Source organism: Triturus cristatus, chromosome 5_2, assembly GCF_964204655.1.
Source record: "Triturus cristatus chromosome 5_2, aTriCri1.1, whole genome shotgun sequence".
NCBI classification, from domain to species: domain Eukaryota; kingdom Metazoa; phylum Chordata; class Amphibia; order Caudata; family Salamandridae; genus Triturus; species Triturus cristatus.
Genome location: NC_140588.1, coordinates 509,077,918 through 509,104,248, shown reverse-complemented (window position 1 = coordinate 509,104,248; position 26,331 = coordinate 509,077,918). Strand labels below are relative to the sequence as shown.

General features: G+C 41.5%; 1 protein-coding gene across 1 annotated transcript; it reads right to left on the bottom strand.

Moving 5' to 3' along the window:
* Positions 1-18,640: 18,640 nt before the first annotated feature.
* Positions 18,641-23,803, bottom strand: NEUROD6 (neuronal differentiation 6). Its single transcript, XM_085607530.1, has 2 exons — positions 23,652-23,803; positions 18,641-21,095 (listed from the first exon to the last, which is right to left on the bottom strand). Exon 2 carries the CDS (start codon positions 21,072-21,074, stop codon positions 20,061-20,063), a length of 1,014 nt encoding a protein of 337 aa, XP_085463656.1. The 5' UTR covers positions 21,075-21,095; positions 23,652-23,803; the 3' UTR covers positions 18,641-20,060.
* Positions 23,804-26,331: the final 2,528 nt, after the last annotated feature.

Here is a 26,331-nt window from a genome sequence, read left to right as displayed (position 1 = left end):
AAAAGTCAAATTCCTGTGACTCAGCTCAGAACTAGAGCCTGGCTGGGTGTGACCCTGCCAGGCTGGATTAATTACCTTCCTCTCCAAGCTGTAGCATCAGTGGCCTAGCCCTTCACTGCAAGTATTTCCAAGGGTGAAGGTCTTCTCTCCAAAAGGGAGAGATGGGGTGAAGCTGCAGGCCATCAATCAGTGCCTGTCACCTGGTGCCAGGCACCAGGACTGCTCCAGGCCAGGGCCGTGAAGTCAGCAGGAGGGAAGAGGGCTTTTCAGAGACCACATGGCATGAGACCCCTGGACGATGCCATCTTGAAGTATCTCAGAGGCCTGTGCAGGAAGGAGGGATTAGGGTCAGAGCAAAAGGAAGGAGGGGGAGTGCCGTCACACTCCCCAGAGGCCCCACCAGACAGGCTGCAGCATCCGTGTCTGCCTGACAGAATGAATAGCTGGCTCCCGCTGCAGCATGCGAGGGTGCTGGCCAGGTGGGGAGCCGGCAAGAGCAGCCAGGGGTGGGCTCCCCGAGCTGCTCGCCAACTCACCTACATGTGGGGTGCCTGGGTGGGACCGGGCCCCCAAAGAAATGTGAATGCGGCGTGAGGCTGTCAACAAAGGCAGCGCGGCTCTCTTCAGAGCAGCGGGAGAGCCGCTACTCAAATATGCACTCTCTAGAGGAGGAGCACCCCATAATGCCTTGCAGGGCAGGGAAAACCTGCTCGTTTTTAGCATGTGGTGACCCGAGGAAGATGGGGTCACTGCCAGTTGTTTGCAAAGGGGCAGGGGGAGCTGCAGAAGCAACGCAGACTCCCCCAGCACAAAAGGGGAAATTCCACACCCTAAGTCTCTGGTGACTTACAGAAAATAACCGCATCCATTTGTTTAAGCCTACCTAATGCTGAAACTTTTGTTTTTCAGCTGTGAGTTGATCTTTAGGACTACACTGAGATGAGAGGCTGAATATGGATTGTCATTCTGGAGCCATGGGGGGTGTAATTGCACAGGTGGTGCATTTACAAATGGTGTTCCTTTTGGGGAATGAAAGTCACATGTAATATTTAAAGTGATAAGTAAATTGGAAATATGTTGCCAGGCCCCCTAGCCAGAGTGCCTGGTTGTCATTGCATAGCTATGTGATTATAAATGTGATGCCTTTTAGGGGCTGTGATTGACTTGCATTATACATGTTACCAGATATGACAAGTACCCCTAATTCCAAGTTATGCATAGACGTGTATTCTTGCTACTGCATTAGTTGAACAACCAGACTGTCAGCCACTGTGTTTTAAGTGTGTATATTGTGTGGTCAGTATGAGATGCTCTCAGTCAGGGTTATGTGTCACTATGGCAGGTGTTCCTGTTATAAATGCTTGTTGAAATAATTGGGTGGGTCGCCACTGGGGTGGTGCCAGTGAGAAGGGCCGTCACTCCAGGTTATAGTCAACCCGTTGCATTTGGGGGCAAGATGATGTTCATTCATGTGAGTGGTGGTACTAGACACCCCTCCTGCAGGAATGGTGGGAATGTTACACAATGTCAAGAAGTAGTTCCAATAGCTTATGTATATTTGTAAATTGATGCATAGTATTGAGTAGTGTGTGTGTAATAAATGTACTCTTCCTTTTTATAAAGAAAAATACTGACTGGACAATCAATAATTGAGTGTTTTTTCTTCGTACCTGTAAATGGCGATTTCTAGCCCACACCACCTCCCTTGAGTAAGGCAGGAAATCAGGGGAAATAGCGCATTGAAATAAATACTATCCTGCCTGCAAGCTACTTTAATGGGCGGAATCACTCACCTTCAAAGCTGTGCTCAAAAAGAGTCACACATGAGGCAAAAGAAACTACGCTCACTGCATGTGCAAATAATATAGAGACATTTCTATTGATAGTCAATCACATGATATACACTTTTATATAAACAATAAATCAACAGAAAAAATATATTATTTTTTTATTGTGAGTATCAAAGCAGTCAAAACTAAATACTGTGTATAAAAAGTAGACCAATTATTGGGAACAACACTGATACACAAAGGAAATCAACATCTCGATCAGATATATTGATATACTTTGTGTCTTGGTGGTGTTACTTTTATTATAACCAACCTTTTATTGATTTTTTTTTATTATTTTTTTTAAAGAAACCTTTATTACACAATAAAATACATACAAGGGCCTACAACCACCGAGGCCGGCCGCTACAGAGCCCGAGGGCCCACAATGAAACGCCACACAGTCAAATAAACCAGAAGCAAAGCTCCCGGCAGTTCGTGAGCACATGCAACAGGCCGTGGCCATAGGTCCAGAGCAATCGGGAAAAACAGTTTCATTTTCTGTTAAATGCAAAACACACAACCTTTTATTGATTTTAAAGGACAATCCAGTAGCACTACACAGCTGTTTGCCTACAACCATAGAGGCCGGCAGCAAAAATCTCAGACTTCTAAAGGCAAGTACTTTAAAACAATGAAGACCTTCTATAACCCATATAACAAGCCCAAATATAATTGCCGACTGACAGATTTTCCCGCCCTATAGACATTATGCCCTGTATATTCCATATGCCTTGCAGACCTGTTTAAACAGTTGTAACATTGCCATGTTAACTATAGCATAGTTAAAATCACCAGTCATATCCTCAGGGAACAAAAGTCTGTTTATCTTAGATGGCTCCAGAGTGATATCCTTAGTTCTATGCATTTCTCACTGTGGCTTAACTGTAACTGAGTTTATACAATCCTAAGTAAAATATAATAAAGTCATATCAGACATTGCATCCCAACTATCGGCGTCTGCCCAAGCAGACGGTGCGTAAATGACCCATCTACTGTTTCTCTGTCAGGCTCTTCAGAGAGTACGTCTTTTAATCCTTAATATTATCGAGGGTTTTGTTCCATGTAGGTTCATTAGCATTTGCGCGTGACTCACAGTGCGTTGTGTGACACAACAACCAGTAGGCAATTCATAATAATATTGAGGCGGGCAGATGAGCACTTCCGCTCTGCGTCGCTGCAACGTTGTTGTATCCATCCACTACATATCCTGAATCGAGGGTTGACGAAAAGGGAAACCAACCAATAAGGAGGGGGTCGGGGCGAGAGAAGAGGGGGGGAGTACTGGGGTAGGGTAAACAGACATGGCGGGGGACAAAGGATTGCAGATCCCCACTACCGCTATCTAGGGTGGTGTTACTTTTATTTGGTCTATTTTTGATGTTGTATTTATATTTTATTATTTTAATATCAACATATCTGATCAGATATGTTGATATCCGTTGTGTCTTGGTGTTCTGATAATTTATGTTGATATCCTTTGTGTCTTGGTGTTGTTCCCATTAATTGGTCTATTTTTGATGTTGTATTAATAATGTTGGTATGATTAGACAGTATTTAGTTTTGGCTGCTTTAATACTCATATCAAAAGCAAGAATGTATTTTTCTGTTGATTTATTGTTTATATAAAAGTGTATATAATTTGATTGGCTATCAATATAAATGTATCTATATTATTTGCACATACAATGAGCGTAGTTTCTTTTGGCTCATGTGTGACTCTTTTTGGGGACAGCTTTGAAGGTGTTTCAGCCCATTAAAGTAGCTTGCAGGCACGATAGTATTTATTTCAGTGTGCTCTGCAACGCTACCTTCTGAGAGCCAAGTGCTACAATGGGGTGTTTGGGTCCCAGTGAAGGACAAATGTAGACCCATTATTTGTACAGGCCTCACAACTACTGCTTCGTTTTCCAACACTGTCTCTGGAACGTTTTGTGAATAGCCATAAATCAGAAATCGGCAGCCATACAAAGGCATAACTTTGAGTGCAGAGATTTGATTTTTGGGTGAATTTGACCTGCTTTATAAAGGGTCTGGCGACCCTCCAACAGCTTTGTACCATAGGTTTAAAATTTGTGTAGAGTTTAAACTTTGAGAGAAAACAAAATACAACTAGAACTACACATGTAAGTCTAAGTTAATAGTTGTACGTACAAACACCTCCTTCCAAATACTTAGCAATTTGAAAAGTGGGCATTGCAGACATGAATTAATACTAACACATGTAACTGTTCTTCTTTCCATTCCTCCACGTGGAAAATGTAGTTCCAGGTATAGGCAACCCGTCCCCTATACTGCCTTCAAGTGTGCAGGTTTTTAAGAGGGTTGGGGATTTTTCACTACAATTAACAGACTTCATGCTCACATTTATTAATGGACAGAGGTACCATCTCCTTTGACGACAGCTCCTAAATAAGTCTGATATTTCTCCATCACATCCGATGGCTGCAATTGTCTTCGATAACAAAAGTGGCAGAGTTACTGCAACTACATGGCAGGGTGGCAGCAGACTTCAGCCTGACTGTTTTGACGGACCCCTCGGTCTAGGTCCTATGGCCATACCTGACAACTTGAATAACAATGCCACAGTATGAGGAAGGGGCGGACCCTGTGCCGAGAAGTACCTATGAGGCACTTTTGAACCCCAAATTATTAGACACATCAGCAATTTGGCTGTGAAAAGTTGGGAAAGTAGTTCACCGATATTGGATGTTGTATTATATGGCTGGACCATATACCTGCATCCTGTGGTTTGCCAGGCAAGACAAGTCTAACCATTTGAATAACATTTTGAAACAAGCCCTCTCTTTAACATCTGATATATTACATGCTAAATGTTAACATACATTTTAAGGCAAAATGCTTCCATGATGACCTGTTGAACAGTCCTAGCCATGTTTGGAGGCGTAAGTAATGTAAACATTTCATGTGCCATGCCAACAGTTGAAGCGTTCTACAAAAAAGGAGAATTCTTGTTGACATTGTCACATATAATAAGAGTTTTGTGTGGTTGTCACCTACAATGAGTGTCACAAGCATGCTTTTAGCAATTCAATGTCGTTTATGACAATTTGTGGGCATGCTTGTACTATTTGCTTTCACTGGCAGAACTTCCTTTAAAATGATGAACAATATATTTGGCCATTATCATAAGACATGTGCAGGGATAAGACTCCACAGCCAGCATGCTGATTGTGCCATCACCATCTTTTTTATCGTTGTCACAGGCTGTTCCTTTGAATGTTTGCTTTTTTATGAAGTAGGTGGGACCATCGCCCCTTTGGACCACTTACATTGCATATCTGGCCATGGTTGGTGTGAACTGCAAATAGAGATAACCTCCATTGATTCCTAAACATTTAGTCCTAAGAAGGTTGCCCTCTTTTGTGAATCTGCAAAAGCAATGGATAGTGACAGTGATTATCTTTTTTGGGTGCCTAGGTGCACTCTGGGCACTCCCCAACCAGCCTTCCTGATCAATTAACACTAGAGTTTGAGCAGATGGGGTCCTATTTGGGTGTTTTGGTTAGAAATGGGGGTCTCTAGCTGGCAGAGGTAGGCACCTTTGTCCAAATAGGAACCCTTTCTTCTTGTCAGGGTAAGGGGGATACACACTTTAGAAAACCCCTGCTCACCCCCTACATAGCTTAGCACGAGCAGACAGACTTATCCCAAAAACTATTTGTACTCAAAACGCAGAGTAATATAGTGATAACATTACAAATGGAAACCACACCAGTTTAGAAAACTAAAGTATCTTTATCTAAACTCAATAAGACCAAACCAACAAGAAATCCAACATGCATGCAATAAGAATATAACTTTAAAAAGGTTTCAAACAATTTGGTCCATAGAAAACTAAGGATGTGTGATATCTCACAAAGTACCTGTAGATGCATAAAAAATGACAAGCCCAAACAGCCGCAGAGATGGGAAGCGACAAGAAACAAAGAGATGCGTCAGTTCCTGAGACTAAGGGGAGGCGATGGAACAGTTCTGCTGCATGCAGAAGTAATGTGTCAAATCCGGTCTGTAAGGGTAAGTGATGCTTCGATTCCAAGACGGTTCTGGTCCGCGGGTGATGCCTCGGGAAAACTTGCAGCACAGGTACGATGCGTGGAAATCCGGGATGTGGTGGCGATCGATGCGGCGGCCCTACATCGGTTTCTTCAGCCATGATCCCTCGATGCGTAGGTTCTTGCAGTGGCGACAGGCGCGGCATTGGTTTCGGCAGTGGCGCAGCAATGCGAGGAGATTCTTCTCGCACAGCAGTGCTGCATCAGAAAGATAGCTGCAAGAATAGCGATACGCCAATTTTCTTTTCCTCCTAACAGCTCTTCTCCTTGGCAAAAGTTCCTCTTGAGTCCAGAAGTAATCTAAAATTTTGGGGTTTTAGGTCTAATACTTATACCCCAGAATATCTTTGTTGTCCTGGTGCAGGGGTCTCTGCTCCAAGTCCAAATCAGGTCTGTCCTCACTGGTTCAGTATGACCACAGGGGGTGGAGACAGCATTGTGCAAAGTAGACAGGCTCTAATCAGGTGCAAGGAAATCTGCTCCCACTAGTCTAAATTCAGGCACGGTTCACGGTCTATTCAGCTCAGCTCTGAGTCATCCAGGAAGGGCCAGGCACACCCCAACCCCACCCCCGCCAGTGGCTGTCTACAGCGAATGCACATCCCAGCCCCTGTCACTCCAAAAACCAGACAGCCAATAAACAAACAGGATGAGGCACACAGAACAGTTAAACAAAAAAATGCCTACTTTTTAAAAGTGCTACGCCAACAAATGATGGACAGAATGCTGAATAAATCATGTAATCACACCCAGTCAAGTGATCTGGGTTAAATCCATTGTTCTTTTGCTCATCATGCCACCCCAGTTTAGACCCAGCCATATGCAAATCAGTCTTGACCCTGTTCCTTATGGGAACAGTCCAGCCCGAACTCCAAAGCCAGTTCGCCCTGGACCGGAAACAAGCATCTTGGGACCGGTTCTGGGCTATTACCCCTCATCAACCAGGCTAGCTTGAATCCAGTGGCACAATGAGCAAGGGACGCTCGACTGGGCATGCCCATCCCACTTAAGGCAAAAAGTGCTATGCAAACAAATGATGGACGGAATGCTGAATAAATCATGCTACCACCCCCAGTCAAGAGATCTGGGTTAAATCCATTATTCCCAGTGCACTTTACTCAGGGCTTACCAGTAAATCAAATATGCCAATCATGGATAACCAATCATGATAACAATGTACACAGAGAGCATATGCACTTTAGCACTGATCAGCAGTGATAAAGTGCCCAGAGTCCTGAAGCCAACAAAAACAGGTCAGGCAAAAATAGGAGGAAGAAGCAAAAAGTTCGGGGATAATCCTGCAAAAAGGACCAAGTCCAACAGTTTTTAATACAAGTGAAGTTTGTGAACAATATACAATTTTTTTGCTTTTAACTCTTTGTAAATATTAGAATGTATGCATGCAGTAAAAGCTTTGTGATCCTTACTGGTGCAAATGTCATTGGGGTCACCTGAACTTTATCATGAACAACATTTACTTTGAGTTAGAAAGGGATTTGCATATTAGAGGATATATGATGCCCACTTAGGACAATCCATGTCCCCACTTTTGTTTCTTTCATTGCTGCAGGACTGCAGAACATTCTGCAGTGTATTATGGGTTTTGGGTGTAGGGCTTTCTCTGGAAGAATACACTGACCCAACCTGATTGGTTAGACTTTGAAACTGTGAGATGCTCTTGACATTGGGTGACAGTAGGTATCTGCCCAACTACACATCTGGAATATACACAGAAGCTCAGCGAACATTGTTTGGACTCAGGGCTTGCATGGACCCTGCAGCTCTTGGTAGAGCCAACACAGTGCCCACTTCATCCTGGATAGTGGTAAGCATGAGGCCCCAATTAAGCTCTTCCTGCATTCCATGCTGCTGCTACTAACTTGCTTGGAACCCCCGCACATCCATAGAGACCTACATCACTTAAGAGATCCTGATCCCTCTCTACTATCCACCACACGACAGAGTTGTAGTCTGCTAATGAACTAACTTCAATGACAAGTGATGTTCAAGAACACCTGAGCCCCTCAACTAGCAGAGATGGTCTACCAAAGGTATCCACGGCTGCAAGTGCAGATGAGATGGTGGTGACTCTGCCAGGTAAGTACGCCACTCCCTGCATTAACATGTCTTATCTTTACCACTATTGTCACGTCTGTGATTTTACCAAGCGTGATGGTCCAGCACCAAACATTCTAGCTAGCTTTCCAGATCCAAAGACCTTTGAGGTTGGTTATGCGCTCTGCGTCTTCCTAGGCTAATTGCTCCATGTCACTGGACTCTCAGAGGTCAGCAAAACTGCTTGGTGTTCACAAAGTTGCCACACACGAACTCTGAGACACCACACACACACCCTTGATATTGTAGATGTTATGTTTGTTTTTATTTGTATAGCCAAGGTGTTCATGAACATCTCGGTTTGCGAAACTGAATCACATACCAAAGAGTTGCAAAGTATCCTGTTTTGACAGGAAGATTTTAAACAACGGTTTAACCAAAATGGCCATAAATGTTCATGGCATTAACAGTGTGTGAACCTTGTATTTCTGAATCTCTAGTGCATTTCTGTAGTGCCTTGTCTTTTCCAGTCCAGGTGTGTTCCGAGCTTTGTCAATATTAATTACAAACATTGCACAGTGTGGTTAACCAGAGCTTTTATTTCATTATTATGTAGCGCCTCACATCTGCTTTAACCTATAGCCAGTACCACATGAGCTTATTGCTTTCATAGTGAGATTTTTAATTCTGGGATCAGTATTGTGTTGCAGTGGTTATATTGTATTGCGTTCTGTACTTTTCAGTGATTTGTTTCCATTGTAATAAAATGTGTATGAGATATTAAAAGTGCCGTCAACACACAACCTTGGCAGTATAATTATACTTCATTGTCCTTGTGATAACTGTGTTTCACCGTATGTCCCTTGAGCCTTGTGATGCTCACTCACATGTACCAAAGAGGGTCAGGGATGATTAAGTGAGACTCACCTTCTGATGTGGACTGAGTACATTGAGCATTGATTGCTAGGGTCCCTAAGCTTTCTTCCTTTAAGAGCGCCCACTGGCTGCTGGAAAGATGGCCTGACAACCTGTTTTCTTGAAACCAAATTCTCAATTTCTTTATTTACTTGTATTTTACTTCCAATCTACTCTATGTATTCACATTTCCAATCCTGCCACAGATGCACTGGAAAATGAAGCACAAGCCGGGGCGCCGAATGAATTTACCATCAGCTAACTAGCATTCAACATTATTGATCTCTGGGGTGCAGCATTAATGGATAGCCTTCTGTGATTTTCCTCGTGTTGCCTGCTTTTATTTTCCTACATCGATATTATTGCACATGGTTATAGGCCATTTAACAGTGATTTATTAAATATAATATGCATCATGTAGTGAAGCCATCAATTCTCCAGAGCACGGTGTTCACTGACTCACTGCTGGCTGGGTGGGTCTTGAACGTTTTTTTCTTTCGAATTAAAAAAAAAAAATAACATTGAAAACAACATCCATCTTTTACACCACGAAGAACACATAATTAATTAGTTTCTAAGAGGGTGTGCTCCCATTTTGTTAAGAAATAAATGAAATATACACAAGAGAAATTGCAGATCTCTCCCCAGATTTTAGCAACTTTCCAGAATCTGCAATGGCTACAGTATAATCCTCTTTTTCAGGTCAGTAAGACACTCTTAGAATTCATCCATAAACGTTCCAGACCTTATGAAACACTTTTACTGACATATGTTATCTTCATTTTAACTCTGATTGAGTACAAAGCACCCAATTTCCTTCCCCAAATTTAGTTATTAATTAAAGACTAATTTTGACTAACTCAGTGAACAAGAGTCTGGTACCAGCTTTGTCGTGCATATACAGAATGGGATTCCGCGACACTTTGCTGATGCCTGTCCCATCTGCGCAACGATATGTCTGATCGCCAAGGTATTTGACAATATACTAGATTGTCACGCCTCACTCAGCCAAGATTGACTTAAAAAAACAGTCTGGCTGAGGTTATGCTGTTCCCTGCATGGCACAGAGAGGGTCGACTATGCACTCCTCCTGTACTCTCATGGCTGCCAGATTTAGCGGTTTGGTTTGGCTTCCCTTGGAGTTCTTGCTGTCTTTCATTACCTGCTGTGCAATGACTATCTGGCAGCGGGCGCTCCCTTATGTCTCGCTGCAGAGTGGCATTGTTGAATTCTGCAGCATCCTCTCAAATCGCTGCTTTTGGCTGACTTTCGGTTAAGGTAGTGATTGTATTTTTCCCATACGTAATGGCCTTTTCTACCTAAGGCGGCTGAAGAAGCCGCTGAAAACCTTAGACAAAGAGCGTCGATGTGGCCCCGGAACGCCTGCTGGCAGAAATCCAGCTGGCATCATTGCGGCACTTGATACCAGTGTGATTCTGGATCTTTCCCCATAGCTCAGCCTGGATTCTGACGTTTGTGTGCAACCTTAGAGTACCACAAGATAATTATTTCTTAATTGCAATATATATATGTATGTATGTATGTATGTATGTATACAGTATTTTTACAGCTAAAACCTAGCCAAAAGGCAGAGGAGCTGATTCACAGAGAATGTGGCATTACAATGATTTTGCGCTGTTTGGTTTTATATCACCGCTTTCATGACTTCACCAAGGTCCAGTATACTAGAGAAATTCAAGGGACCAAAATGTATGCATTTTTACAAAACCATTAATAAATGGTACCCTAGAAACACACTGAGGCAAGAAACATTTTGTTGAATAAAGGGTTGGCGCATGACCAAGGAAAGCAAGGCCAGGAGTGAGCCATCTCAGGCACATGAATAAAATGCCATGCTCTGCCGTGAAGCCATTATTCTAGCAATTATATGCACGCGCTTACAATTCCTTAATTCATATAATCTTCTAAAAGCGTTTACGAAACAGTGGGACCCACTCGAGGCGGCTCTGTGTAGACCACTTCAACCCCAGGCCTCAGCTCAGCTCCCGCCATTGTCTCTCTGGGGCAGGTCTTGGAACCGAGAGGGCTGGACAAAGGCCAGCGTGCTGCGCGTGCCTGACGGCTATTCAAAGACGCCACGTCTACGCAATGCGAATACCAACAAAAGCACGAGGTGGATAATCCGCGCGCTCCATTCATTGAAAAAAAGAGGAGCCGGTCAACGGAATGCGGATCGACGGTGTGAACAATTCCAAGCTCTGTTCTTGAAACGGGATCACTCACCGGACACTGATATTGTCAAACATACAATAAAACAAGAAAACACGCGTGCCGTTGTAAGGAGGCGGTAACGACCATTCTGATAAAATATACTTTTTTTTTTATTACGTCTGCTCATGGTATACGTATGAACCGAGGCTCGTGGCAGCCCATTCACTTTCCAGTACTATATTCATGTGCAGTACGTGGTACATTTTGTGATCGACGTAAACACATCCGCTGTGTGCATTTACAATGCTGCCAATTCTTACCTGGCAATCACCGGAAAGAGAGGGTTTGATGAGTCTGATGCAGGCTATCGTCCTGTGCTTCTCTCTTGCCCCGTGGACCCTTCCACACACTTCGATGTACTGTCAGCACCCGACATAAGTAAAAAGAAGCTTGTGAGTGCCAGAGCTATGGGGTTGTGTAGGCCTGTGCGAAACACTGCACTAGTTTCAATAAGAGTAGAGGTAGAAAAGGGCCTAGGGGAGAGAGGTATAATGGAGAACAGACCTAGAACTAAAAGATGACTTGGACAATAGAATTAGGTCAAAATTAAGGGATTGTAGTGTTTTCTGATTTATGATGCCTAAACAAACTTCACTATTTTTCAAGAATCTATTAAACATACTTGATTGTAGAGAGAGACTATTTACCTCTCGTGTTTTGAATTTACAAGTTAATATCAGGCCGCTGCCCAAAGTACATGATTTACATGTCATTTCTTCAAGCCCATGCTTCTCCAGAACGATTACATTGCCCCATTTTAAGAACGTGTTTAAAACAATTTACCCAGCTCATTCAATAAGCTAGGAATATATAGAACGAAGCTCCTGGAATTGCAGATTAAAATATAATTGATGTGTAACTGACTGCTGTGCCCCTTAAACCGCGTGACTTTATATAATAGTTTAAATGTAGTTGATAAGTATACATTATTCTATATATTATCAAAGCAGCAGTGTTATTCTATTTTGAATAATTATATAGGTACCTTAAAGTTAAGAAAATATTGCCGCATTTACAAAGGCTGTGGGCCTGATTTACAAAGGTAAACTTACAATTTTTTGTAAATTAATTTTTGGTTGGTGTTCACAAAGTATGAGTTTAATTTTACTATTAGTAATTTTAAAGCTGCGGAGACTCTGCACTCGTGGCGGAGACTCCGCACATAAAAAGATACACCTGTCTTATGTTTTCATGTGAAGAGTTCTCCACCCGACTGCGGAGTCTCTGCAGTCGTACAATTACTAGTAGTAAAATTAAACTCGTAGTTTGTGAATACCAAAAAATTAGAAAAACTTCTACACAAGTGTAAGTTTACCTTTGTGAATCAGGCCCACCCTATTGTTTTTGGAAAGCCCAGTTGGAAGGTCGCTAACATATAACTTGGCTATTTTTTCTACAGGATGCATTTCATTGCTATTTCTTTTCTGATTTTCAGCCAATTTCAACTCCAGAGCACCACCGGGGATTCCAGAGGTGAGTTAACGTGCAATAAATTCATGAACATTTTCTAGAGCACTGCATCTTCCTGAGCAGTGGAGTGGGGCACTGCCCCACTGCAGGAATGGAGTGTCACCGGATTCACAATATGCAGTGAGCTAGGAATACACATAACAATGCACCCTCAGTTGTTGATTCTCTGTATCACTATTTCTTACTGAGCCTTAGGTTTTATGAAGCCAGTGTTTACACAGACTCAGGACTCTAGGGACACTCTGGGTGGCTTTATCATGTAGTTGAAAGAGTTAAATAAATGATTCACAGCATTTTGGAGTTATGGAAACAGTACTCCGGGAGTACTCTTTTATGTACACTTACATGCCTTTGTGAATCACCCCAAATTGTCCTGCTCTCCATTAGTGAACGTCCAAAGAGGGCAGAGTCCTTTCTATTTGTTCTAATTATTTATAAGGCTTCCCGTTATCAGTTTTTACTGATTTTTACAAAAAAATACAGACAAAAAAAATCTATTCCCTGTCTGTTTTTATTTTTAAAAGCTGAAAAATACAGCAAATTGTGATTTTTTTAAGTGAATCTCTTTGTTGTCCTTCATGAATTCCAGACCAACTGCTAAGCAAATAGACACCATGGAGATTTAAAAACAGGATGAGATTCCCTTAAATACAGGTATATGTTAACATATATTTGTATATTATGCTAATATTTACTACTTCTCAGAAAAGTGTTTTGTTATAGTTAGCTGCTTAATTTGCTAAAACACGACAGGCATTAAAGTATGAATGCATGTTTATAAGTTAAATAAATGTGGAAATATACCACTTTATGACCCCATTTATTCTCAAAAATATCAAATAAATATGGATAAATACCAACAAAATGGCCCAAAAATAAATATCGATAAATACAGACAGAAATGTTAAAAAAATAAAGACTGTAAAACCGGAAGCCCTGATTATATATGAATATTACCAGAGTATTCCTTATTTTAGATATTTTACGGATATTTCACATAGGCATTTAAGAATGAAGAAAACAGTACTACAGAGTGCTAATGTATGCACTCCAATCCCCTTAATAAAAAGGTTCAACAATTTTGTATAGAATTATACACTAACAATGGTACTCTAGTTTGAAGCATTTATTACACTCTGTAAAGTTAGGGAAACCATGGCAGCGTTTCAAATGGCCATCTTTTGTTTTTGGAAAGAGCAGCTGCACACAAGCTAAATGGAAACATGGTTATTTTCCTCTGAGTGGAGTATGGATTGCACCATATTGCATTTTTATCTTTGATCCACTCTCAGCAAAGAGTAGAATTGGAGAATCCACTGGTGAGTCAGGACTCGTGAGGAGCCGGGTGATGAGGTGTTTCATGAGTTGAAAGTGGCACTGGGGACCGGAGAGGTCTTTGATATGAGATGGCATCCTGAGTGTCATTTAGGTCCTCAGAGTATCGTTTTGAGACGAAGCACAATGTGCATGATCCATGGGAAGCCCTGTAGAATCATAACTCTTTGCTTATATATCAGAGTCTACCAGTTATGATTGCATAGATAATCAGTTATGGGTATTAAATTTAGCTCTTCACGTGTGCGTAAATTAACCATTGGCTATATAACAATTATATTAGCATCTACCTAGCAATGTGGACATTGCCTTTAAAAAGAAAGTTTGAACATACAGTTTATGTTATAAAAAAAGGAAACTCTTTCGAGATGAAATAATACTTTGTATAGGATCCCAAAAATTATACAGCAGTAATGTATGTATACATACAAGCCGTTAGAAGCTCTGGTAGCAGTTTATGTAATTAGGATAGGCTTGTATAGGCTATGCAGGTATGGGATGGAATGGGAGAGATACAATGTGTTGGGATAGGATGGGATAGGATAGGATAGGATTAGTAGAGGATAGGATAGGACAGGATAGATTAGGATAGAATTAGGAGAGGATAGGATAGGATAGGGCAGGATACATTAGGATGGAATGGGTATGTTATATGATGGGACAGGATAATATAAGAAAGGATAGGATGAGATAGAATGGAACAATATAGAATGGGATGGGGCAGGATAGGATAGATTAGGATAGGATAGGATACATTAGGGTGGGTTGGGATGGATATGTTATTTGATGGGATATGATAATATAAGAAAGGATAGGATGGGATAGAATGGAACAGTATATAATTGAATGGGATATGATGGGATAGGATCGGATAGGTTAGGATAGGATGGGATACATTAGGGTGGGATGGGTTGGATGTGTTATGTGATGGGACAGGATAATATAAGAAAGGATAGAATGGGACAGGATAGGATACATTAGGATGTGATGGGTATGTTATTTGATGGGACAGGATAATATAAGAAAGGATAGGATGAGATAGAATGGAACAATATAGAATGGGATGGGGCAGGATAGGATAGATTAGGATAGGATAGGATACATTAGGGTGGGTTGGGATGGATATGTTATGTGATAGGACAGGATAATATAAGAAAGGATAGAATGGAACAGTATAGAATGGGACAGGATAGGATAGGATACATTAGGGTGGGTTGGGATGGATATGTTATTTGATGGGACATGATAATATAAGAAAGGATGGGATGGGATAGAATGGAACAGTATAGGATGGAATGGGATATGATGGGATAGGATCGGATAGGTTAGGATAGGATGGGATACATTAGGGTGGGATGGGTTGGATATGTTATGTGATGGGACAGGATAATATAAGAAAGGATAGAATGGGACAGGATAGGATACATTAGGATGTGATGGGTATGTTATATGATGGGACAGGATAATATAAGAAAGGATAGGATGAGATAGAATGGAACAATATAGAATGGGAAGGGGCAGGATCGGATAGGTTAGGATAGGATGGGATACATTAGGGTGGGATGGGTTGGATATGTTATGTGATAGGACAGGATAATATAAGAAAGGATAGAATGGAACAGTATAGAATGGGACAGGATAGGATAGGATACATTAGGATGGGATGGATATGTTATTTGATGGGACAGGATAATATAAGAAAGTATAGGATGGGATAGAATGGAACAGTATAGAAGGAAATGGGATATGATAGGATAGGAAAGGATGCATTGGGATGGGATGAGGATAGGATAGACTATGGTATGATGGGATGAGATGGGATGGAATAGAAATTGGAAAAGGTAACATAATTGTCTCTAGCACTTAAATAATAGATGCTATTTTCACCCACGTCAACCATAGTCATTTCATTTAACTTGGTGAAATCAGGAGTGCCGAGGTTAAAACCTGTGACTGCTATGCTTCTAGGAAGGCAGTTCACTCTCTGCGGTACTTCAGTGGCTGATGAGCAGATGGCATCGGCCAATGCTCCAAGGCGACACCGTCTGCTCCTGTAGCACGCTCCGATTTGAGTACATATGGCAACTTTCCAAACAGGCTTTTATGTTCGCTCTAATTTTAGTATAGCTGGATATATTTTTTCCAATTCTGGCTTCATCCTAAAATATTACATAAGAATAAGTGAGGGTGAAGATGAATTCAGGCGCTTTGAGAATGCTGTCTCATCTCAAATCGGACCACTGGACACCGACAAATAGCAGGTAGATAACGGTGAAAATAATTCCTGCTGCACATCTATGCTTTCGTTTTACACTGAGTAAATAAAAGCTTGGCTTGGCCTGTGAGTCACCAGCTAATAACGGAGCTGGGATGTTTAACGTTATAACATGATTTAAATGTCAAAATGAGTTATTTGATACTAGTCTTGTGTAGCATTTGACTCAAGTTTGCACCAAATCCCCCCCAAACTTAAAGAGTTTAATTCATCAACAGTACCACTTTGTAATGTAAGAAAAAAGCAACACTCTCTCACACACACAAACGGGAAGTAAAGATGTTTCTTCACTGTCTAATTTCATATGCTTCCATTTTCAAAGGGGGTCGACCTTCAGATAAATATCTGTGTTATTAAAGGACTGGTAAACGAGCAAGTTCAGGTCTTGTGGGCTTTCTAAAGGTGCAGGATAGACTTTTCTAATCCAAAATACAATAATTTCTATTAAACTACCTGCCAAGTATAAAGGATATTGGAAAAAGGAACATTTGCACTGCATTCCAATAACGGGCATCATTATAACTATGCCCCCACAATCAAATAACCTTCCAATAATAGTGAGATGGGGCTTCTGCGCCCACATTCCTATAAAGGCAAAAAAGGGCCTCTCAAATATTTATAGCGGCACCGATAAGGCACCTGCCTCATACTCCCATAAGGGTGAGGAATGTTCTCCCCACATTCCTATAATGATGGGGATATGGCCTCACTCCCACATTGAAATAATGATGGAGCCTGGACCATCCTTACATTCCAATAAAGATGTGGATAGCACTTCTGTCTCCCATGTCCCTATATTAGCGGGCATAAGTCCCCATATTCCTGTAAAGCTGAGGGGAGGACATCTTTCCCACATTTCTATGTTAGCAGGAATAGGATATTTTTCCCATAATGGTGGTGATAGGATTTCTGTCTCACATTCCAATAAAGCCGTGCATATGCTCTCTGTAACCACATTTCAGTTTTTTGCCCCGTCTCTCCGACTTTTAATTAAACCCTAAAAAGAAGCAAAATGCTTAGAGCATTGAAACAGTTCTACCAGATGCAATATATACCCTTTCCCTCAATATAGGCCTGAACTGGTGTTTAGGACTTTGAACTTTTTCTCTTTACATCCTTATCAGGACGTTCCTCTTGGAGGCCAATGTTGCCACTTACTCCTGAGTTTACCACAATATAATATTGTCATTCGGAATGTGAAGATATGTGAAGAAACAACTACCATTAAGAAGAAACACACATGAGTTTAAAGTACAGAAAATGTGCTATTTGAAGACCCATCGGAGTAGAAATCAGATGACGCTTGACACATTCCAAAAATTTAAACCTTTTAATATGTTTAGAAAGGAGCTCCAGGCACATTCTAAAGGTTGCTCATTACACAGTGACTACGCTTCTAGAATAAAAACCATGTTCCAAATATTCTAAAGCAGTTACGTTCATTACAACAAACTAAAAATCTTGGTTTGATAAAGCGAGTCAACTAATCATGTCAGATACAGGGAAATAGCCCTCTTAGAGCAGCTTTGAGTACAAGTTGGAGACCTTCGAACAGGTAAACGGGTAAACCCAACAGCCAGATATGGACATGACATAACCATTTGTGAACTCTTTATGTATTGTGGATTCATAGGAAGTAGATCAAACCAACAGTTCTCAAAACATTCAAATTGGTATCAAGCTGAAGCCTTGTATTGATTCTCCGAAGCTTAGTCCATAGTAGCGAAAAGGTGCCTGAAAAGATTATCATATATACCTCTGCCTTAGAACCAGACATATGTCCCTGAAGTTGACCGGCACAAAAAGATGATAAGTCTAAGAAGGATTTCCGTAACTCTATCGCATTACTCAAGTTGTTTAGGTAAATATGCAAATTTGTTCACAGAATTGGAACTATTCTTCTTAAGTTGGGTAACTGATTTTTAAAAGCCAATGATCATCTCAGCAGTGTACTACAGAGAGATAAGGGAAGGTGTGTTTTGGACGGTGTTCAATTTAGGCCGGTGTCGTGCAGATGTTGGGAATGGCTCACAGTTTTAGGGGCCTGTCGGGGACCGACTGTCCATACAGCTACTCTGGGTTTTCCTGGTGGGCTGCAGGCTTAGGGCTGCTTTTATAGCAGGGTGGGCTGCCATGACCCAACCATGCCCTAACCATCCCATTTTGGCAGCAGCTTCCTGCATTATGATTGCCTGGGCTGGTTTTGGTTTCCAGTTCAGCCCTGGGAACCGTGACTATTTTTCATCATCAAACATTGACCCAGAATAAGAGAAAGGAAGGCAGAAAATGGGGAAAGAAGGGGAAGAGAAAGATAGAAAGGCAGTGACAAAGGGAGAAAGCAGTGCTGCAAATGATTCTGCAAGAGTATATATATATATATATATATATATATATATATATATATATATATATATATATATATATACACATACACCCACAGAGAGAGAGAGAGAGACAGTTGGTCATATTTTTACAGGAAGCAAAACTCAATTCATTTAGGTATAAGAAAAAGATTAAAAAGCAGTGAAATATTACTTCATGAAAGATATTCCTACCCTTTGTATTTAATAATGTATAGTCTCTAAATCTCTATATATGGAGCACAGTCTGTATATGAAGTTGCAAACATGAATTACGCAATAACTATAGAAAAATGCAATATTCCCTGAATGATTTTATCACACAATAACAAATTTCCAATACACAGAAAAGACAGCAAAGACTTTTTTTTATTGTTCATCTTATCTTGTTTCTCCTGCATTTAATAAATATTGAAAAACGACTTGTGTTTACAATATATAGTACACATATACATTACATATATACTTCTGTTCATTTGGCACAGCTTGTGTGCGGTAAATAGTGTTCTGAACTGTTTTCCACATCTGAAGTAAAGCGGCTTCCTAGTGTGGCCTACTCCTCAAGCGGAAAATGAAAACACAACCAAAGCAAAAATAAAAACACAACACATACCAGAAAATAAAAAATATCACTGCAAAACAGATATGCTTCATACGTGGGGGCATGTACATGTCATTGCTTTAAAAATATAGAGTGTAAAACACGAGTGAACATTTCCCTAACAAACCTGTACACGAAAGTATAGAATGATACAAAAATTCAATCACAAAATAGTCTTTTAGGATTAGGGTCTCAACCCAGTTTAGTGACATAATTTAGTAAAATACTACTACCCTCGATCAAATGTTCAGAACATTAATAGCAACTGTTAGGCCATCAGTGATCAATCATTTCACATTTAAAAAATTGCATAGTATTTTAAATATATTTATATTTATATATATATTTATATGTATATTGCTGCATTCTGGGTAATGCGTATTCTAAAAACCCCTATTCAAGATATTATGAAGCAGATGCCACAACATTAAATTCAGGGCAGAGCTGAAAGGGGATCGATTTTAATTTAATTTCTTTGTGTATACTTAATGAAACTCTCGCTGTTGTCAAAATACATAATTCTAGACAGGTCGCACGCATGCACTGTCGCCTAATCATTGCACAATCAAAAAAAAGACATTGACTCGGTACTGCGCGCGCCTCCTTATCCCGCCACATTGTGTAGGCCAAGACTATTCAGCAAATCAAACGCGAACAAAAGAGGCCTTCATTGTACCAACAGAACCACGGTGTTTACGGACAATATGGGGAGGATGGCGAATTACTCGTGAGAGGTTTCCTTGCATTACAGCAGGGAGGGAACTATACTACAAGAGCTGAAATACACGTCAGAGACCGCGGAAAACACAGGCACCTCAAATTGAGCCGTGCCAATTACTCCGCCAAATCGCATCTGCTTTATCTTAATTAGACACAGAGGCAATTGACCACTGTTTATTTTCATTTTCCTCATTAATTATGAAAAACTGCATTTAAATCGTCTTGCATGGAGAGAGGCTGGCCACGCAGATGGAAGTCATAAGGAAAGTGGCTGTCTGTAGGCAACCGGAACATGGGGCCCTGTCCGAGGGGACCCCTGGCAGGCATTGCACAGTAATGCATGCCATAATTGTAATTTTTGCCGTAGTCCATGGCCTCTTCTTGCTTCAGGGAAAATATGCCATTATAGTTCATTGACGGGGGGCTCAGGGGGCTTTCGAACTGTGGGCTGGAGCATTCTGGGGAAGTGCTCTCGTAGAAAGACTCATAGGCGCTGCAGTAATTGTAGGGTTTCATGGACTTGGAGTTATCAAGTGTTCCATGCCCTGGGGGAGTGCTGAGGTCAGGGCTGTGGTAGGGAGGGTATATGGTGGAGTATGGAGACCTCGTATGATGGCCCGTGTCTCCACCCTGGCCCATCAGGAAACTCCGGGCATTCAGCTGTAGGCAACCTGCCACCAAGTTTGTAGTTGGCTGGGAGAGACCTTTACAAAGGTTTTGGACAAATGTGAGCAGATCAGGTCTCTTGCCAATCCTCAGGATTTCAGAAAGAGCCCAAATATAGTTTTTGGCTAGCCTCAAAGTCTCTATTTTGGAAAGTTTTTGAGTTTTTGAGTAACATGGTACCACCTTCCTTAAATTGTCCAAGGCATCATTCAGGCCATGCATTCTACCCCTTTCTCTGGCATTGGCTTCATGTCTCCTCATTTTAATCCTCTCCACTCTTAGCTTGGTCATCTTCTTTTTCCTGGGGCCCCTCCTCCTGGGCAAACCATTCTCATCTTCCTCCTCCTTGTCTTCTTCCTCGTCTTCTTGCTCACTTTCTTCTTCCGGAGACCGCCTGATGTTTTTCCCTCGTGCAACAATCTGCTTGGTGCAGCTTTCAGGTTTCTTCACTTGCTTCTGCTCCTCACTTTCACGGGGAAACTTTCGGCAGATCTGGGATTCAGGCAGAACGACAGACTCATCAAACGGAAGAGTCAACATGGCTGCTTAAGCTGATAATACCTGAAAGAAGGGCCAAGACAATGTTCGAAAAGGTTTATATTAGCAACATGTTTAGACCAAATACATATATCCAATAAGCAAATTATGATTTAAATAATACTCCTTAAACAGTCTCTCTGTCTATCCACCAGTCTATTCATCCATTAGACAACCTGCCTACCCACTGATCTATCAAACTATCATCAAAGCATCTATCTATCTATCTATCTATCTATCTATCTATCTATCTATCTATCTATCTATCTATCTATCTATCTATCTATCTATCTATTCACTTATCAAGCATATTATTAATTTACCTCTGTATATATCCATACATCCTTTGAGCTATGAGTTTATTTGTATACACACTAACATATGTGATAAACACCTATGTGCCAAATAAACCACTTAGACGTGTGAAAACATGCCATATTTACATATTTTGGACACGTAAACAGTGAGGTGATGCGCTACCACATGTGGTATTACAATATCTATTTGCTTGGGTGGGCAAAGTTTACCACATGGGTAGGCAGGTCTTCCGGTCTTACCATGCCACTGCACTCATTGCTGTAGAGCATGTGTTATAATACCTTATAGCACACTATAGGGCATATTCACAAAGTCATCTTAGTGTATGTAAAGTAGTGCTCCTGTACTACTCTTTTATGTACTCGCACATGCCTTTGCGAATTGCCACAAACCTATAGGGGGTGGGAGTATTCTGAGAAAATTCATATACAATTAGTACTGTGCGCACCCTGAATATCAACCCCAGAATATCTAGGGGACACAGTATCAAGGACAAAATATTGGGAAACAATATTGACAGGTAAGTAAGTCTAGGTTTTCTTCAGCTAACTCAACATATGTGTACCTATGCAATACATATATCTTCAAGGAACGCAGATGTGGAGTTAGAGTATTAAATCTATACTTCCCTATGTGCACTTACCTTTCGATATTTGCACCTCTATAATCTGTCTTCGATGCTTTTGTAACAGGACATTCTGTGGGTCCATATTCAGTAGTTTTATCAGTTAGCACAAACACAAAGGGCTGTGCCTTCTTCAGACTTTTAGTGACACCGAGTTCGACATATTGGGCCCATTCACAAAGATACGTAAGAATGTGTGAAGGAGTACTATAGAAATATTACTTCCCACACTCAAAAATACTTTATCGACTCGTCCCCATAGAAGAGACTAAATACCTATACACACATACTCACCTGTAAATATACTGAAATTCACGCACTGTAACAAACACAATTATTTTTCTACATGTGCATTTCTTACATGCATGTAGTCGCCGAAATATATTTACACTTCTTGTTTTGGACAAATGCCGCAATAGAATTAACAATTGAATAAAATGACGGAGCATAAATGCTCATGGTCCGTCCTTTAATAATGTACGTTAATTTAACTGCAAAAGGAAGTCGAAGGCTTCACGCGAGAAGCCAGGAGGCTGCGCTCAAAGACGCGGCCAGGGTGGATGCCGGGAGGCAGCGCGCGCTGATCACCAGCCAAGGCAGCGCAACGCCAGCGCGTGGCTTGGGGTTTAACGAATGCAGGATTTAATTTGCCTAATTCCACTGGGGCTGGCGGGAAGAGCGCGGGGATGAGAGGTAGCGGTACTCACAGATTCCTGCAATGTGACAGACTAGCAGGTGGGCTCCTTCCGGAGAATGGCCGCGTGCCCTTCCGGCGAAGTGCGCGAGCTCTTGTGAAAAGTCACTGGTCTAGAAACGTGAAATAGGTACAAATCTTCAAGGGCAACCTGCAATGTCAGGCTCGTTGGCTGTATAGTTGGCATGCCCATGTAGTACATGTTCATGTTCTGCAAAGAGAGTGGCTGTGGCATTCTCCTGGCATGCCATTCGTTCGAAAAGCGTAGAAGGGTCTTCTTTTCTACAGCATAAAGGAGAGTTCCTAAATTAAACAAAAGTGAAAAAGCTCCTTCGTTTTGCTACATATGAGCAACTGAAGTCACATTTCGTGCAGCATTTTGACAGGAAGCAACACCGCTTTCCCTCCAGCTAAAAAATTGTCAGTAACATTCACAAAATATCACTTTCATTTGGAAAATGCACATGTAAAATATTCATCTACTTTATTTTATTTCTATTTCTCGTCCTTTTTCTCGTTCTTTCTTTCTATTTTTCTTTCTTTTTCTTCCTTTCTGTATTTCTTCCCTTCGCCGGCCCCAGCTTCACCCTTTCCCTTGCTCTTTCTGCGTGACGGAGAAGAGCCGCATTGTGATATACAAGCGACCCTTAAGAATAGGCAGTAGAACAAACCCCATTGTGCATCTTCTGTGACAGAAAAAAACCGGTCTCAATGCTGTCCCTGAGATGTCCATTCACTAGCCGCGTTATATAATGCCAACGAGAGCCTGCCATCACATCAAAGGGAAGGAAGCGCTGGGCAAAGTTATGTGGAGTCACACGTCCACAGTGCAAGCACGCATGCCCGCCCTCACTCTCTGCAAAAGCAAGGATACACAGAAATATTCATATGCAAACACAGAATCACTTGGCTCCCACGTACAAACAAACTTTTAAATATTTACCTTAAGGTTTTAATTTCTCTCAAAAATCAGTTTCCATTTTTTGCCGTCCCTCTCCAAGTCTGCGTCTCGGAGTGTCGCCTCGTCTCCTGGAGTCTAGATCTGCGCGTAGCTGCACTATCGCATTGATCTCCAAAAAGTGACATTGATGCCAACTGCCAGAGCTGGTACCCATGCCATCTGCCAGTGACGTTGCAGGGCAGAGAGCGTCACGTGCTTCTCTCTCCTGGGACCCTCGTTCTGCACTGATCATCTGGCATCCTTGTAAGTGGGTACCAGCATTAATGTATCAACACAGAAGGTTAGACTGATAGAAGGGAAAAAAAAGCAACCCGCACCGAGAATTCACGTAGCAGGGCTGCGTCTTAACTGCGAAGAAGGCGCTCCAAGGGGGCAGGGAAGCAGAAAAGGATGCCACTGCACAGGGAAAGCATGCCTACAAGCACGAGTGCGCCTAGCAAAAATTAAAACAAGGAAATACATACATTTGTAGGGGAAAGTCAAGCCCATGGCAGTGTTTGCTAGGAAAAAGCTGGGGTTTTATTTTAAAATAATTGTAAAAAATGTCACATTTCTAGTTTTTGGGTTTTTTTAATCATGAATTTTGAGATCGTTACCGTTAAGCATTCGTTTTCATGTATTTCGTGGAAAGCAATGTTTAAGGGCACTTGGTACAATACATTGTCTTTCCAGATTATTCGTAACCTCATTCTAAAACACTATATGTACATATTTGATCAATATTCTCAAAGAATTACAAGGGTCCTAAGTAGGAAAGCTTGAAGTTAGAGGTGAGCGATTCTAAATGTAAGCCTGAAAAAATATTAACATTAGTATTAATATATGTATATTTAATTATTTCATTAAAATGTATACCTACGTATAGACGCGCACACACTGATTAATTCTGCAATTATTCGCATAAAAAGTAACACATTTTCTGAGGATGTTATTTTTAAATTGGTTTAACAGCTTCCAGTAGGAGCTGCCTTTTCATTGCATTCCATACAGAGCTCTGGGAACATTTCCTTCTCAGGTTTTTGTCTGTCTGTCTCACCTCTCGCTCCATCACGCTCTCTCTCACTCTACTCCTCTTCCCCCCTCCTTTCCTGAGTCATTTGCCTTCAGCGCATCCCATGGCATGTGCCCTCTTCAGCCTGTTTTTTTTATGCTTCCATCTGCTCCCCTATGCTTTGTATTTTGTCGTTGCCTTTTGTTTTTCCTCCCTGTCTTGACTGTATAATCCACCACCCTCTTTTAATTTTATCATTTCCTTTATTGTCAACCCATTCACATCCCACAGGGAAGTGTTAACTAAAGATGAAACGGCATCGCAATGTATGCGGAGCCCTACGACAGTAGTTCAGCCAAAGCCCACCACAGCATCATTGGTACTGCCAGCGAGATTGTGCTGGCTTCCACAGCATCTAACTGTGTCTTGCGTACTTTGATTATTGTGCACATTGCATTTCAATACCTTCTCCAATTAACTGCAAATTCCTAACAATTTCCTATATATTTTAGTAGTAAATATTGTCCTCATACACTGTTCGCAGCACAATTTTTGCATTCTGCTTCGAATTGCCCCTCCCTGTGCTTTGCGAAAGATGCTCTAAACCCTTGCACCACAAAGGGTATTTCCACAAAAAGTTGAAACCCTCCTCCGTCCTAAAAAAACTGAATGAGACAGGTATTGAATTGCAACTTCTTGGGAAGAACAGACAATGCTGCGATGGATTGCTTTTGTGTTGTTTTATTTTGGTCCCGTGGGTCATGATGGGCCAAAAATCACAGCCAACACCGTGGTGCTGTTAAGCTAGCCCATCTGGTAGTGCGGGCTGCCAGGCTGCCGGAAATGCTAGTCGAAAACTGGACGAACGTCTGCATGGGGCAGCAGAGCGACACCCTAGCCTTTGAATTAGAAATGTGCCTGGAATATGCTCCGTGCCATTAAAACAGACCCAGGGCCGGGTTTAGTGCTGGTGGCGCCCCGTGCCACGATGTTTGTTGGCGCCCCCCAGTGACCACCTTCTCTGCGGATTCCCTCACCACCACCCTTTAACAGTGCCCCTCAAGTCTCCATAACCACTCTCTCGGCATGCATTTCTTTTGTTTTATAGACCTACTCATACCAGTTTAGATCACACACACATTATACAGAGACAATGATTCAAATGTGTGTACATCAGCCCATTGGAAATGTTACATACGAGAGAGGATAACAAGGTGTAGGAGTCATGTCATCCATACTGGTAGATAGTGTAGTTTAAGTGTGCTTGGTCTGGAGAAGCATAAACTTAGAATTTAAAACATAACACAGTGGTTGCAGCTCTTTGATGACAGTTACAATTTATATTAGGATTTTAACCTATAAACTGCAAGTAACAAAAGGATCTCTCTGACAAAAGCAGTAACCCACTGAACTGGGTACATTATATGCACTTTTTGATCTGCATGGTACATGCGCTTTTCAGCAGGCATATTAACCCTATCTGCGCTACTTTAGCTAAGTCAAAACTATCACTAGACAAGATCTCTCTCCAGCAGGCCCCATAATCACCAGAGTTGTCTTGGCATTTTATTGCTGCCTGAAAATTGCTGCAGGTGAGGAACAAAACAGAGGGTGGTTTTGAAATCACAGTGTACTTGAAAACAAAGTGCCTCCTGAGGTCAGCGCCCTGTG

Excerpts from the sequence above, each read along its gene's own strand:
- NEUROD6 (XM_085607530.1), bottom strand. The coding sequence starts at position 21,074 with ATGTTGACTCTTCCGTTTGATGAGTCTGTCGTTCTGCCTGAATCCCAG.